General features: G+C 41.2%; 1 protein-coding gene across 7 annotated transcripts in view; it reads left to right on the forward strand.

The window, feature by feature from the left end:
- LOC111575102 (inositol 1,4,5-trisphosphate receptor type 1) overlaps positions 1-14362 on the forward strand; it is a 78215-nt gene that overhangs the window by 28093 nt on the left and 35760 nt on the right. For 5 of the 7 annotated variants that reach the window (XM_055010883.1, XM_035952709.2, XM_023280027.3 and 2 more), the window contains exons 14-39: positions 358-518; positions 638-779; positions 938-1096; positions 1632-1804; positions 2081-2200; positions 2782-2976; positions 3140-3391; positions 3533-3674; positions 3764-3917; positions 4009-4199; positions 4295-4427; positions 4516-4570; positions 4655-4820; positions 5141-5314; positions 5426-5500; positions 5635-5772; positions 5853-5978; positions 6102-6302; positions 6405-6656; positions 7211-7336; positions 7424-7552; positions 8941-9061; positions 9169-9353; positions 9428-9576; positions 9664-9775; positions 11878-11913. In XM_055010883.1, coding sequence (XP_054866858.1) covers positions 358-518; positions 638-779; positions 938-1096; positions 1632-1804; positions 2081-2200; positions 2782-2976; positions 3140-3391; positions 3533-3674; positions 3764-3917; positions 4009-4199; positions 4295-4427; positions 4516-4570; positions 4655-4820; positions 5141-5314; positions 5426-5500; positions 5635-5772; positions 5853-5978; positions 6102-6302; positions 6405-6656; positions 7211-7336; positions 7424-7552; positions 8941-9061; positions 9169-9353; positions 9428-9576; positions 9664-9775; positions 11878-11913 — 3867 coding nt within the window. The remainder of the gene's footprint in view (positions 1-357; positions 519-637; positions 780-937; positions 1097-1631; positions 1805-2080; positions 2201-2781; positions 2977-3139; positions 3392-3532; positions 3675-3763; positions 3918-4008; positions 4200-4294; positions 4428-4515; positions 4571-4654; positions 4821-5140; positions 5315-5425; positions 5501-5634; positions 5773-5852; positions 5979-6101; positions 6303-6404; positions 6657-7210; positions 7337-7423; positions 7553-8940; positions 9062-9168; positions 9354-9427; positions 9577-9663; positions 9776-11877; positions 11914-14362) is intronic. The other 2 variants (XM_035952708.2, XM_023280029.3) reach the window with 1 other exon arrangement.

The following is a 14362-nucleotide window of genomic DNA, read 5'->3' on the forward strand; positions in this document are numbered from 1 at the left end:
TTCATTTACACTGAAGTTCTGTTGGGGTACATGACATTTAATGAGTCACTCAGGGGTCATAGGTAATAAAAATTTCAAAACAAGAGTTGCCAGCTGAAATAACATTTGTGCAATCCTTTCCTTAGCTGCAGTGCAGTGTGGGTAGTGTTATGGAGTCAAAATTAACTATGTGTAGTCCTTATATGTACTGATTTTTCACAGCGAATATACAGTTGCAGTTTTCATTATGGGCTGCTAGAGACTTTGGGTAAAGAACTGAAATAAGTGGCTGAGAGATCAGTTTCAAGTACATACAGTAATAATGTTTCATTTTGCTCTGATAGATGACAATGTTGTACATCTCTTTTCTGATTCCAGATTGGCACTTCTGCACTCAAAGAGGACAAAGAGGCATTTGCTATTGTGCCAGTATCACCGGCTGAAGTGAGAGACCTTGACTTTGCTAACGATGCCAGTAAAGTGCTGGCCTCTATTGCTGGAAAGCTGGAAAAAGGCACCATCACACAGAATGAGAGGAGGTAAAAAAAAAAATACCTAGTGGGGAAAAAGTTAAAAAAAAAACTTAAACAGGAAGCAAGATGGAGAGATGGTCATGTTATTATTTTATGTGACTTTTTTTGGGGTCATTTACCATCAGAGCGGTTACCAAGCTTCTGGAGGATTTGGTCTTCTTTGTGGTGGACATTCCCAACAATGGACAGGATGTTTTAGAGATCATGGTGAACAAACCCAACAGGGAACGACAGAAACTCATGAGGGAACAGAATATTCTCAAACAGGTAACATCTCCATGCAATTAATGCAACATTTTGAATTCCATTAACCTCCTCTCTGGCAACTCTTTGTCAGAATACCTATTTTTCAGGTCCACTGTCTGTATCAACAGGCTCCTTTGGTGATACAATCTCAATTGCCACAACAATGTCCTTGTATTTAGATCTTCAAGTTGCTGCAGGCTCCCTTCACAGACAGCGGGGACGGACCCATGTTGCGACTAGAGGAGCTGGCTGACCAGCGTCATGCCCCCTTCAGACACATCTGCCGTCTGTGTTACAGAGTTTTGCGTCACTCTCAGCAGGACTACCGCAAGAATCAGGTACAGTTTGTTAGGCCGTAAAGTATTTATGAGCACCGGAAATGTGTGACGTACTGCTGCAGGTTCTCTAAAGACACATTGCAAATTTTCTTGATTACATACTAAGTGAAAGAAACCATTATTCTGTAGCAACAGAGATATACTGTGGATACAAATACGTAAAGCCAGTATTACATTAGTTCATGCTAGAAAAAATGCTTGTGAATGTGGAATTAACATTCCACTTTACTAAGAACAATCAATTGCTCTTAAACACATTACATGGTAATGGTAGGGGGAGTCATTTCATTTGGCTAAATAAAGAGGAATTTTGTCCTGCTTGAACATGCTCTATTTGTCTGCACAGAGATAAACAAGCTTGACAAGATTATCAATATCAGTCAATAGAAGCACTAGATCTCAACTTAAGAAGGTTCAGCCTTCTAGAAAGATATGAAGAGACAAATGTGTCAAAATAATAAATAGATTTTTCACAATGTGCTCATGACATTTTGTGTTGCCTTTGCTTTGTTCAGACTGTCTGTCTGTCTTGCAGGAGTATATAGCCAAACAGTTCCGCTTCATGCAGAAACAAATTGGCTACGACGTCCTGGCAGAGGATACAATCACAGCTCTGCTCCATAACAACCGCAAGCTGCTGGAGAAACATATTACTGCTGCAGAGATCGACACATTTGTTAGTCTGGTCCGCAAGAACCGTGAGCCCAGGTTTGTCTGTGTTTGTAAGATTAAATGTTAAGTAATATTTGAAATTTGACTGTACTGATATAGTATGTCATTAGTGAACTTGAGACCAGCCTGATGATCATATTAAAGTCTGTTGTAATGTTTTGTCATCAGATATGGCACCTTGTTCCGTTGGAAGGATCCTATATTTTAGTAGACTGATGATCCCTGATGCTCCAGTTGATCTTATAGGGTTTTTTGTAATTGTGTAATTGAATTTTCCACTGTGTGTGTGTGTTTGTGTGTGTGTGTGTGCAGGTTCCTGGATTATCTGTCAGACTTGTGCGTGTCAATGAATAAGTCCATCCCTGTGACTCAGGAGCTCATTTGTAATGCAGTGTTGGATCCAGCTAATGCAGACATCCTCATAGAAACTAAGTGAGTCATTCCCAGTTCTCTCCCTCAGCTTACTAATAAACACTATTTACCATTTTCATTGATTTCACTTCAGTAAAAAAATGTCATCTGATATCATACATCAGTATTGGATGAATTGATCTGTATTTCAGTGCTGCAAGTCAATGCAGGACTTACAAAACTGTTAAGAAGTATTAGAAATAAAGATTTTAAGGGATGCTTTCGTGATTAGATAGTTGATTATTTATCACAGGATTAAAAATTTACCACCAACATAGATCTTTCTTCTTTTTTGTCTTTCTTTTTGAGTCAGATCACGTCTCATCAGTCAGGTTCTAGGAATAACATTTTATACCTTAATGATATAAACAAAACACATAGGCTATGTGGGATGAATTAAAAGATGCTGATGCATCAGTACATCAGCTGAGATGTGTGTATTAGGCTCATTCCAAACTTTTAAACAACCGGGTATTCTCAGCGTGAATGTAATGATAATTAGTGAGATGACGATTTGTCTTAAATGCTTAATTATACCCAAAAGTTTACACTAGCATGACAAAAATTGTTATTTTCATCTCGATGACCTCCTCCTTCCGCAGACTGGTGCTGTCGAGATTTGAGATTGAAGGAGCGCCGCTTGGAGAGAATTCAGTGGAGTCAGAGGAGGACGAGGAGGAGGTGTGGTTGTTCTGGAAAGACAGCAATAAAGAAATCCGCAGTAAAAGCATCAGAGAGCTGGCTCAGGACGCCAAAGAGGGCCAAAAGGAGGACCAGGAGGTGATCAGTTACTACAGGTAGTTACTGCTCCTTTTTCCCTATGACTGTAGCGAGCTGACGTCTGGACTAGTTTGTTTATGTGGTATCAGTCCCCCGTGAAATCGAACAAATTGGGTTTAGGGTGTTTAGGCATGTTTTGCTGTTACAAAGTCTGACTTTACTTGTGTGTATACACTACAGATACCAGTTAAACCTGTTTGCCAGGATGTGTTTGGACCGACAGTATCTGGCCATCAACAAGATCTCTGGCCAGCTGGATGTCGACCTGATCTTGCGATGCATGTCGGACGAAGATCTGCCCTATGACCTGCGAGCCTCTTTTTGTCGAATGATGCTGCACATGCACGTGGATCGTGACCCTCAGGAGCAGGTTACACCAGTCAAATACGCACGACTGTGGTCTGAGATCCCTTCAGAGATTGCCATTGACGAGTGAGAGAATGGACTAATGAATCATATTATTGTAAAAGATTTCTTGTGTGTTTAGTTGTTTTGTGGAAAAAACAATATGCATGATTGCTGTCTTTGCACTTTGTGTATTATTTTTGTCCTTTTCGTATCCTCCAATTGCAGCTATGACAATGATGGAACATCTAAAGATGAAATTAAGGAGCGATTCTCGCAGACTATGGAGTTTGTTGAGAACTACCTGAGAGACGTAGTGTGTCAGAGCTTCCCTTTTGCAGACAAAGAGAAGAACAAGCTCACGTTTGAGGTCAGTCTGGCACGTTCTTGATACATACTCACACTCACATCGTGTTCTGTAAAGCTTTGAAAGTCCATGCATCAATTTTCCATGTTTAGGTGGTGAATCTGGCAAGGAACCTGATTTATTTTGGCTTCTACAACTTCAGTGACCTGCTGAGACTGACTAAGATCCTGCTGGCTATTCTAGACTGTGTCCATGTGAGCACCATTTTCCCTTTCAACAAGCTGGACAAAGGAGATGAGAGCAAAGGTATGAATGCTGTGGGTGGTCAGTGGAGGACGTGAATTTGACGGGCGTAAAGTTGATCCGTCTGTTTGTGCGTCTGTGTGTTTGCTTCCAGGCAGTAATGTGATGAGATCCATACATGGTGTAGGAGAGCTGATGTCTCAGGTAGTCCTGAGAGGAGGAGGTTTCCTTCCGACAACTTCAAACAACAGCTCAAATGGAGGCACAGTCAAGACCCAGACTGAACCTGAGAAACAGGACATACTGGTCATGGACACCAAGCTCAAGATCATTGAGATCCTGCAGGTGAAGGACATACAGTGACACACTTAAATGCTTACACAAACATAGAGTAAATATAGCACATGTGTATATATGTTGTTTTCCATTCTTCCCCACAGTTCATCCTGAATGTCCGCCTGGACTACAGGATCTCCTGTCTGCTGTCTATTTTTAAAAGGGAGTTTGATGAGAGTAACTCCCAGAGTGAATTATCTGTAACTGGAGCAGTGGAAGGGCCAAACAACATGCCAGGTCAGACTGAAATATGTCTGCACTATACACAAATGTGGAGCCAATTTAATGGACTGTGTTATTTACAAATATCTCTCTGCGGTTCTAGGGGCTTTGGATTTTGAGCACATAGAAGAGCAAGCGGAGGGAATATTTGGTGGAAGGTAATTGCGCTTTAACCACAGGAAGAGTCACAAACATAAAGGAGGATGTGGTTTTATATGAGTGTGTGTTCTGTGTATGTCTAGTGAAGAGAACACCCCACTGGATCTGGATGATCATGGTGGCCGAACCTTCTTGAGGGTCCTGCTTCATTTAACCATGCATGATTATCCTCCTTTGGTGTCCAGAGCCCTGCACCTGCTGTTCAGGCACTTTAGCCAAAGACAGGAGGTTCTGCAGGCATTTAAACAGGTATCCGAACAATTACTGTACACACCGAAAAAGCAATGGAAACGACACTGACTGTTGGTGCGTTTTTTTTCTTTATACCTGCGTCACTTTAAGATAAGCTCCACTCTTATTCACGCCTCTCTCAAATAGATGGAAACATTGAAATATTATTAATTATTATGTAAATAATGAGAAAAAAGGTACTGCTGTGAGTGTCAAATACTGTACATGCAAACATAAATAAATGCATTTCCAGTAACATTTTGTGGAATCTGCAGATTTTTTGCTCTGAGTTTGTCTGCTGTTCCCCCCCGTATTGCAACAACTTTTTGCATTTCCAGGTCCAGTTGCTAGTCACCAGCCAAGATGTGGAAAATTACAAGCAAATAAAGTCAGACTTGGACCAGCTGCGTTCTATTGTAGAGAAGTCTGAGCTCTGGGTGTACAAAAGGCAGGGGCCAGATGAGGGCATGGATGCAGGAGAGGGCCTCTCCACAGAGCCAGAACATAAAAAGGTGCTGTATGTTATACATCAAAAGCACTCATAACACTGAAAAGCCACGGCCAAGGATCTTGACCACAATAAAGTCTTGTTCTCTAACACTTTGTTATGCTGTCTTCTGCAGGGGGACTCTGGGGGTACAGACAAACCAAAGAAACCAGAAAGCACAAGCAGTTACAACTACAGGGTGGTAAAGGAGGTAACAATCTCTGTAACTATGCTAAAGTGCAGTTTTAATCTCTTATCTGCTTAGTTTGCAGATGTTGCTGCCCTAGAAGTATGTGTTTTCCACATATCTCATCATTTGTTTTTCTTCTCTATGTTCTCTCACAGATCCTGCTGCGTCTCAGCAGGTTGTGTGTTCAAGAAGGTCTGTCAGGTAGGAAGAGCAAGAAACAGCAGCAGAGGCTTCTGAGGAACATGGGGGCTCATGCTGTGGTTCTTGAGCTCCTACAGATCCCCTATGAGAAGGTATCAGCAGTATCAATGAGATGTTCTTTTTGTGTGTGTACAAGTGGAAAAACCTTCACATCGGTCATTTTCCTCTCTAGGGAGAAGATTTGCGTATGCAGGATATCATGAAGCTTGCCCATCAGTTTCTACAGAATTTCTGTGCAGGAAACCAGCAGAACCAAGCACTGCTCCACAAGCACATCAATCTTTTCCTCAACCCAGGGGTGAAGTGTCCGGGCTGAACGTGCACCGCTTGATACCCACAGTATAATTCTAAAAAATCACTGATTTTAACTTCTAACAACAACATTCTGCTCTGCCTCTCCTGTCTTTTTTCTTTTCTTCAGATCTTGGAAGCTATCACCATGCAGCATATCTTCATGAACAACTTCCAGCTGTGCAGTGAGATCAATGAGCGCGTTGTTCAGCATTTTGTCCACTGCATCGAAACACACGGCCGCAACGTCCAATACCTCAAGTTCTTACAGACTATCGTCAAAGCAGAGAACAAGTTCATCAAAAAATGTCAAGACATTGTGATGGCAGAGGTCGCACCTTGTTTCTATGCTGTTCATTTCCAGCTGTGTTTCTGTTGTGTCACAGTCTACATATGATCTAATGTGATTACTTGTTTTCGTTTCGCCCTACAGCTGGTGAATGCTGGCGAAGATGTTCTGGTCTTCTACAATGATCGCGCCTCCTTCCAGACGCTGGTCCAGATGATGCGATCAGAGCGGGATCGCATGGATGAGAACAGTCCTCTGATGTACCACATCCACCTGGTGGAGCTCCTGGCAGTTTGCACTGAGGGCAAGAATGTGTACACAGAGATAAAGTGTAACTCCCTGTTACCACTGGATGACATAGTGCGGGTGGTGACCCATGAAGACTGCATCCCTGAGGTGAGATAAGCCTCAAACAAGGACTCATGGAGGGTTTGGAAACTATGAGACACACTAAGCCTTAAATGAAGCAAATGTGGTCTGTGTTTTGTTGGTACAAAGACTGTGACTTTAATGTATCAGAAATACAGGAGATATATATTCAGAACTCCATGATGTTAGTCTGTGGGTTTAACTGTATGCACTAGAGGCATTATACCAATAGATTACGTGAAATACATTTGATTTGATGTTCATCCAGGGTTCACAAATAGATTACTAAATGCTACTCCAATTTTTTGCTGCATGATCAAATTCACAGTATTTATCATCAGTATATATCATGGCCAGTTTAGATTAATTTATTCTTTAACTGTTCATCAACTCAACAGAAATTTGAGTCTAGATATTTAAGGTATTCTTTAGTGCTGGGTATAGATGTAATCAAAGTTTTATTCACCATCTTATATTATGAAATCCATATTAAGGAGTCCAATGCGTGAATGTTTAATCAATTAAGTGATTCATAATTGATCCTCCTTGTTCGTACATGAGCCATAATCATGATGTTGCAGGTGAAGATCGCCTACATCAACTTTCTCAACCACTGCTATGTGGACACTGAGGTCGAAATGAAGGAGATCTACACTTCCAACCACATGTGGAAACTCTTTGAGAACTTCCTAGTTGACATTTGCAGAGTAAGGAACACATTTTTTATTTTTATTGTGTATATGCAAACTATATCAAACAACAAAGAGTAATTTTGTCTTTCCTCTTGCGTTCAGGTGTGCAACAACACAAGTGACCGTAAGCATGCAGATACGATTCTGGAGCGCTATGTGACAGAGACGGTCATGAGCATTGTAACCACCTTCTTCAGCTCACCTTTCTCTGACCAGAGCACAAGCCTGCAGGTAACCCTGTTATAATCACAAATGCAGTATGAAGCTCCTTTAAAAGTGCTAAATGTTTGTGTGGATCGTCCTCATTTCAGCTGGTTGAGATCCAGTGGTTTCTCTCCCCTAAGATCCACTTGTAAATATCAGCTGACCTCCCGCTTGTTAATGTACAGTTTGTGTCATCCTTTAGATTGCTGTCAGAGGGAATGTAAGTACAGATTGAATATATAATAGCTGCTTCTTGTAGTTTCAAACAAATAGCAGAAGAAATCCCCATCCAAAACCCTGAGTTTTAGATTAGATCCACCAGTGCAGTGCTTTTCACAGTTCTTCCCTAATAAGCGGTAACATCAGGGCTTCCTCAGAGTTTCTGGGAAGTGTCTCGGTTGATTAACTTCACTGCGGGTGACTACCAAGAAGGAATGTTTCCCTTCTCCTCCTATTGGTATGCAGTCATCAGAAAACTGTTAGTCACGGTCCTGTGGGGTTAATCAGACTTTACAGACTTAAGACCACTTAGTCTTAGCTGTTATTGACATCCTGTTTTCCTAATTTATCGTGTCCTTTGTCATTACATAAAAGGTTTCCTTTTCATTTTAAAAGCGAGCCTTGAAGATTTCATAGAAATGGAAATTCTCAAAACATGTTTACAAATGCTAGTCATTTTGTTGCCTTTGTTGTCTTTTGTTTATATAATAATTCTTTCAGCTATGATGCAGTCAAGAAGAACATTTTTTAACTGTCTTCTCGTATTTTTTATTTATTTTTTTTACAAACATGTATTATTCAGTTAATTTAGAATACTGAGGTGACACTGACATCTCGCCCCTGAAATATGTAGTGTTATGTTGGGAAGTATGTGTAGTGTCCATCTTATTTTCCATACATGTTTTATCAACTGCTTGTATCCTCTGCTGCAGGCTTCTCTGTTGGGGAAAATATTTCAGGTATTTGTTGCAATTTAATTCAGAAAGGAACACATAGCTGGGTGTTGTAATTTTTTGTTGGATGAAAAACAAAGTTCTTTACCTTGTTACTTACTGTATGTGTGAACGTTCTGTCAAATAAGTGCAATACAACAGATTTTCACTGGGTGAAAGTTGGGCAAATGTCTGCTCAGGGATTGATGGGTCTTCGAAAAAGGTAACAATCTACCACTGAGTCAGCATGCTGGTCTCGCTACAGGTTCTGTCACAGCTACAGCACTATGTGACAAATTGTGTGTGTGATATTAAATCACAACAGCTTTGGTCCAGTTCCTTAATGCTATGGATGACAGATGGGTGTTTTTCATGTTGTCAAGGGACTTTTTTTTCTTTTCAAGACTAGAGAAGTTCCGTCTAACTAAATAAAATATTCTACAACTTCTCGTTCTTTTCTCTTATCTCATATTTTCCTCTCAGACCAGGCAGCCCGTCTTTGTGCAGCTGTTGCAGGCAGTTTTTAGGGTTTACCACTGCAACTGGTTGATCCCAGTCCAGAAGGGCTCAGTTGAGAGTTGTATCAAAGTGCTCTCTGATGTTGGTAAGACTTTCACTTGGGACTTTCTAATTTTAAGATCAAAGTCAGTCCATCATGTTCATTCATGTTCATCCTTACACTGCTTTTATGTGTCTTTGTGCACCCACCAGCCAAAGGCCGAGCAATAGCCATACCTGTGGACCTGGACAACCAGGTGAACAACCTATTTGTGAAATCGAATAACATAGTGCAGAAGACAGCCATGAGCTGGAGACTTTCTGCTCGCAATGCAGCCCGCAGAGACTCTGTAGTGACTGCATCACGTGACTATAGGAACATCATCGAGAGGCTGCAGGTATAGTTGTGTGTTTATGCTCATTCATGTCAGTTCATCCATACAAACATTTACAGTATTTCTTTGTAATATAGGACATAGTGTCAGCTCTCGAGGACCGTCTGCGTCCGCTGGTCCAGGCTGAGCTGTCAGTTCTTGTTGATGTGCTGCATCGGCCTGAGCTGCTCTTCCCTGAAAACACAGACTCACGGAAAAAGTGTGAAAGCGGAGGTTTTATATGCAAGTAAGCAATGCAAATATCTACACATCTCACAATTTAACATTTTAGGGCATTAAGAAATGGGATTAAAGTGCAAGTATGCATGTACAGGCTGATCAAGCACACCAAGCAGCTGCTGGAGGAAAATGAGGAGAGACTGTGCATTAAAGTGCTGCAAACTCTTCGGGAGATGATGACTAAGGACAGAGGTTATGGAGAGAAGGTAGGAAATGCTGCCAAGCACAGACATCATGTGTTTCCATTTGTGAAAAGAGGTACTTTGACTGTGCGTGTGACTGTGCCTGTATAGTTGTAATCAAAGTTTGCGTGTAAAGAACACGCATATCATGGCAGTCTTGAGTTTCCAATGATGCCTATAACTCTTAATTTTTTATGTTGGAATCATTAAAACACATCTGTCTTTGTCACGAAAAAAATTCATGCTTTTGGTTCTTTCATCAATTTATTATAGATCTTCTGGAAATGATGAAATCTGCTGGATTAAAAATATACACACAGCAGTTAATATTTGGTTAAATGTCCCTTGGCCAATTTCACCTCAGCTAGGTGCTTTTGGTAGCTGTCTACAAACTTCTGGTTGTATCTTTGACCACTCTTCTGGACAGAATTGGAGCATCCATCCATCCATCCATTATCTATACACCGCTTATTCCTCACTAGGGTCGCGGGGGGGGGGCTGGAGCCTATCCCAGCTGACTCGGGCGAAGGCAGGGGACACCCTAGACAGGTCGCCAGTCTGTCGCAGGGCTACATATATAGACAAACAATCACTCACACATTCACACCTATGGGCAATTTAGAGTAATCAATTAACCTCAGCATATTTTTGGACTGTGGGAGGAAGCCGGAGTACCCGGAGAGAACCCACGCATGCACAGGGAGAACATGCAAACTCCATGCAGAAAGATCCCGGGAAAGCCGGGACGCGAACCAGGGATCTTCTCGCTGCAAGGCGAAAGTGCTAACCACTACGCCACTGTGCAGCCCAGAATTGGAGCAGTTAAGCTAAATTTGTTAGCTTTCTGACACAAACTTGTTCATCATCACAGATTCTCAATGGGATACACCAGTCTAAAACCTTAATTTTAGACTGATTAAGCCTTCTTTTTTCTTTTCTTTTCTTTTTTTTTTTTTAACCACTCCTGGTGTGTGCCCAAGAACCAACCTTCTGGCTGATGACTTCAGGTTTTCTTAAAAAATGCAGATTTAATTCTCCATCTTTATTATTCCATTTACTTTATATAAAGTACCAATTCCACTGGCAGCAAAACAGCCCCAGACCATAATACTACCACCACCATGCTTGACACTAGGCTTTGTATTTTTGGGGTTAGGGCTCCGAGCATATTTCTGATCAATTGTAGCCAAATAGCTCATTTTTGTTTCATAGTCAAGTATGTATATTGTTGACACAACAGACTTTGTCATATTTCCAGGACTTATAATACATTGATGAAATGATCAAAATCATTTCAATCATTGTATCATAGAAATTTCTGGGTTATAGGACTCATTTGAAAGTCAGGACTGCTACGATAATCATAGTTTTTATAAGTCTTTGTTCACAAATGTAGGTACTTTACATTATATATATTGTATAAATACATTTTTAGAAAATAATATATTGATAGTTTCTCATTGTATTTTTTCACTGTTGTGATTTGTTTTGGATAAAAATGTTAGCTTTCCAAGAACTGTAAGTTAAAGAAAATTTGTTCAGCTTTGCATTTCATTGCAGTTCTTTATATTTTGAATGGATTTTTTTTTTTATCTCAGAGTTTTATAGATTTTTATCCCCTAAAAGATCCGTTTTTAGTACTTTCATTGAACTGGCGACACAAAACTAATACAAAGTTGTCAAGTCACAATCCTCGCACAGAAACAGCAATATGAGACAATGTACATTATGGTAAATAAATGACAACAGTTTGATTTAGTTAAATTATATCTCCATTCACAGTTAGTGTGATGTTAAATCACTAGACACACACATGCTGCATCACACACACATACTAACTGACAAGTGCTATTGTTTACTGATGCTCACTGTCACATTCACCTGTGCTTTCAGTGAGACAGGACTAGTCACTTCCCATTACTTTTCAGCTACATTCATCACTGTATGAGACTGCTGACTTCAGCTAATATCCATTCACAAATACTGGTCTTGTGTGTTGCTGAATTGATATATTTCCCCAGTCTTACCTAACCTAACTAACATGTCATGCTGTATCATTGACCTCTGTTTTAACTTCCTCCTTCCTGCGTTGTTGTCTAACCCCTCAAACCTCTGTTCTCTTTCAGCTCAGGGCCTTTGATGATGAGATGGATATGCCTAAGGTTGTTTCTCTTTTTCTTCTACTCGTGCCCTCATTTCCCTGACCTCCTGTCCGTTACGTCTGTGTAGCAATATTAGTAGTTCTGTAACAGCTCTGTTCTAGTTAGCATAGGCTTCGGGCACAGCTGGTAACAAACAGCAGCGGACTAATTCTGTCATAAACACCTGCTGCACTGTCTGCCATAAAACCATGTGCAGACTACCTGAAAACGGTGAGAAAGAGAGGGGTTGGGAGATGTGTGCTGTGGCTGACGGCACGTTGCTCAACAGAGTTGTGTTGTCCTGAGTTCCAAGGTGAGTCACTTGCTGGCTGGGACAGCTGCCAGCGCTGCGTTTTTATCTGCTCACTGTCCTCACACTTACTGCAACTGCCCAAGTTTATGCCAAAATGCTCAGTCTGGTCAGATAAGGGTCATTTTGGGACACATTTACTCTTTTTTTTAACATGGTGGCCTGTGTAAAACTAGTCGTGTTGTTTGTACACAATGAATAGCATGAAGACAGTTAACAGATGTGAAAAGAGAGGTGGATACGGGCCAATTATAAAGAAAGGCTATATGAAAGAAATGCATTTCAGAATTAAAATTACAATCAGAACAAAAGAAGGTAAAAGGCATAAAATTGACAAAGCAATATTGCAGGAATCCGGTATTGGCCATACAGATGAACAAAAGTATTTGGATGCAAGAGGCTAAATAGTGCACATAACACATACTCACACTTTAACACACACAAAATATTAATATGCTGCTAAGAGCATAAATGTTGACATTTCACTGCTATATAATCTTCCTGTTTGTTTTTTGAAAAAGGAGGGGGGAGGTAGTAAAGTACTATAAGTCATACCACTTATTTCCCTCTCTTTTTCTCTTCATGCCGGTGTTTTATTCTCTTTCCGGCTCTTTGTAGGGTGTTTCCCCAGCATCTCCTGTCTGCTCCAATAGGGGGCACTGTGACTGTGTGCATGTGGGCATATTAGTGAATGTGTGGGGCTGAGAGGGGCTGTGGCAGTCATTGAGGCTGTGTCCTAGTTTTCCTTGCCTGCGAGCTGCACGATTCCTGGGTCGCTGCCAACTCTGGGCTGAGGTTACATAAGAACCGGGCTTTTTTTTTTTCCTGGAACTCAGCCCCGCCGCTGATGTGTGACCTTCAGCAGTAATTGCCAATAAAAGTGTGGAGGAGCTGTTTACCCACACTGCTGTTGTCTGTGTGTGCACACCTGTGTGTATAAATGCAAGTTTTGAACGAGGGGCGGAGGGTTGCATGAGTCTCTCTCATAAACTGTTGTATCTTGGTCTGTCTGCACATGAAAATGAGTTCTGATGTAAGCGACAGTTAAAGGGAAACCTGTACTTCTCCTACCATCTGCCAGTCTTCATATTTCTTCTCACCTCCCATCCCCTTTTGGCCCCATTAAATCACTGTGACACAATTCCTGAACTACTCCAAAGACTCCCCACTTCCACTCACACAATTTCTCACATGGATGCAAACACACACCCACTCTGTGTAAACTTAATGAAGTTGACTGTGAATGTTTGCGTAGGTGTTATATGAAAGTACGTAGTTGGCTCTTGTCTCTTCTGTCGATCTTTGAGCATAGCGGAATGTCATGGTATATGATCGAAGAGGAAAAAGGATGAATATGTGCGCTTGTTTTCACAGGAAACATGGCTTAAATGGGTCACATGAAGTCAGAGCTCTGCACAGTGTTATCAAGGTGCTTGTTGAAATGGAGAAATAGAAATGGAGATAGCGTGAGATGTATTTTTGACCTCCCTGGTGTGTGCTTACCGCCCCATTGCTAAATGTCAGGGAGGTGATTATCAGCTAAATTCTTGCTCTTTAACTGTGTTATATAAGAGCCAGAGGAGTTCAGGATACACAGTGTTGGGCTTTTACTCTCAGGTCGACTTCTTCACCTGGCCTTGTGTGTGTGTGTGTGTGTGTGTGTGTGTGTGTGTGTGTGTGTGTGTGTGTGTGTGTGTGTGTGTGTGTGTGTGTGTGTGTGTGTGTGTGTGTGTGTGTGGTCGGTCTTGTCAAAGCAGTTATGCAAGTCCTCCATGTTGAAAGTAAGACATGTTTCATTCCTTTCTGCTCCCTGTTTCTTTCTTTGACAAACCTGTCAGCGGACTGAAGTCTTATTGACTTCTAGGTTTCGAAATAGCATTGCTTTTTCTTTCTCTAAACACATTTTCGCCCACTCTCACACCAGAACTTTGCCCTCTCTGGCCAAGACAGAAATCCATTTTCCAGGTCTGGTATAGAAGTAGGTCAGCTGCAATGAAAATGACAGAGCACAGTCTTTTAATTTAGTCTGCATCTCTGTCTGCACATAACATGAAGGCGAGTGGTAAACCCCAGTTTTCATGTCATTCACCACCAGTTTAAATATGACTCAGCCTCAGCCTGCAAAGACATGTTTATTTATGCACTTTCAGAAAAGACAAA

The sequence above is a fragment of the Amphiprion ocellaris genome, chromosome 5, assembly GCF_022539595.1.
Source record: "Amphiprion ocellaris isolate individual 3 ecotype Okinawa chromosome 5, ASM2253959v1, whole genome shotgun sequence".
In the NCBI taxonomy this organism is placed as follows: Eukaryota; Metazoa; Chordata; class Actinopteri; family Pomacentridae; genus Amphiprion; species Amphiprion ocellaris.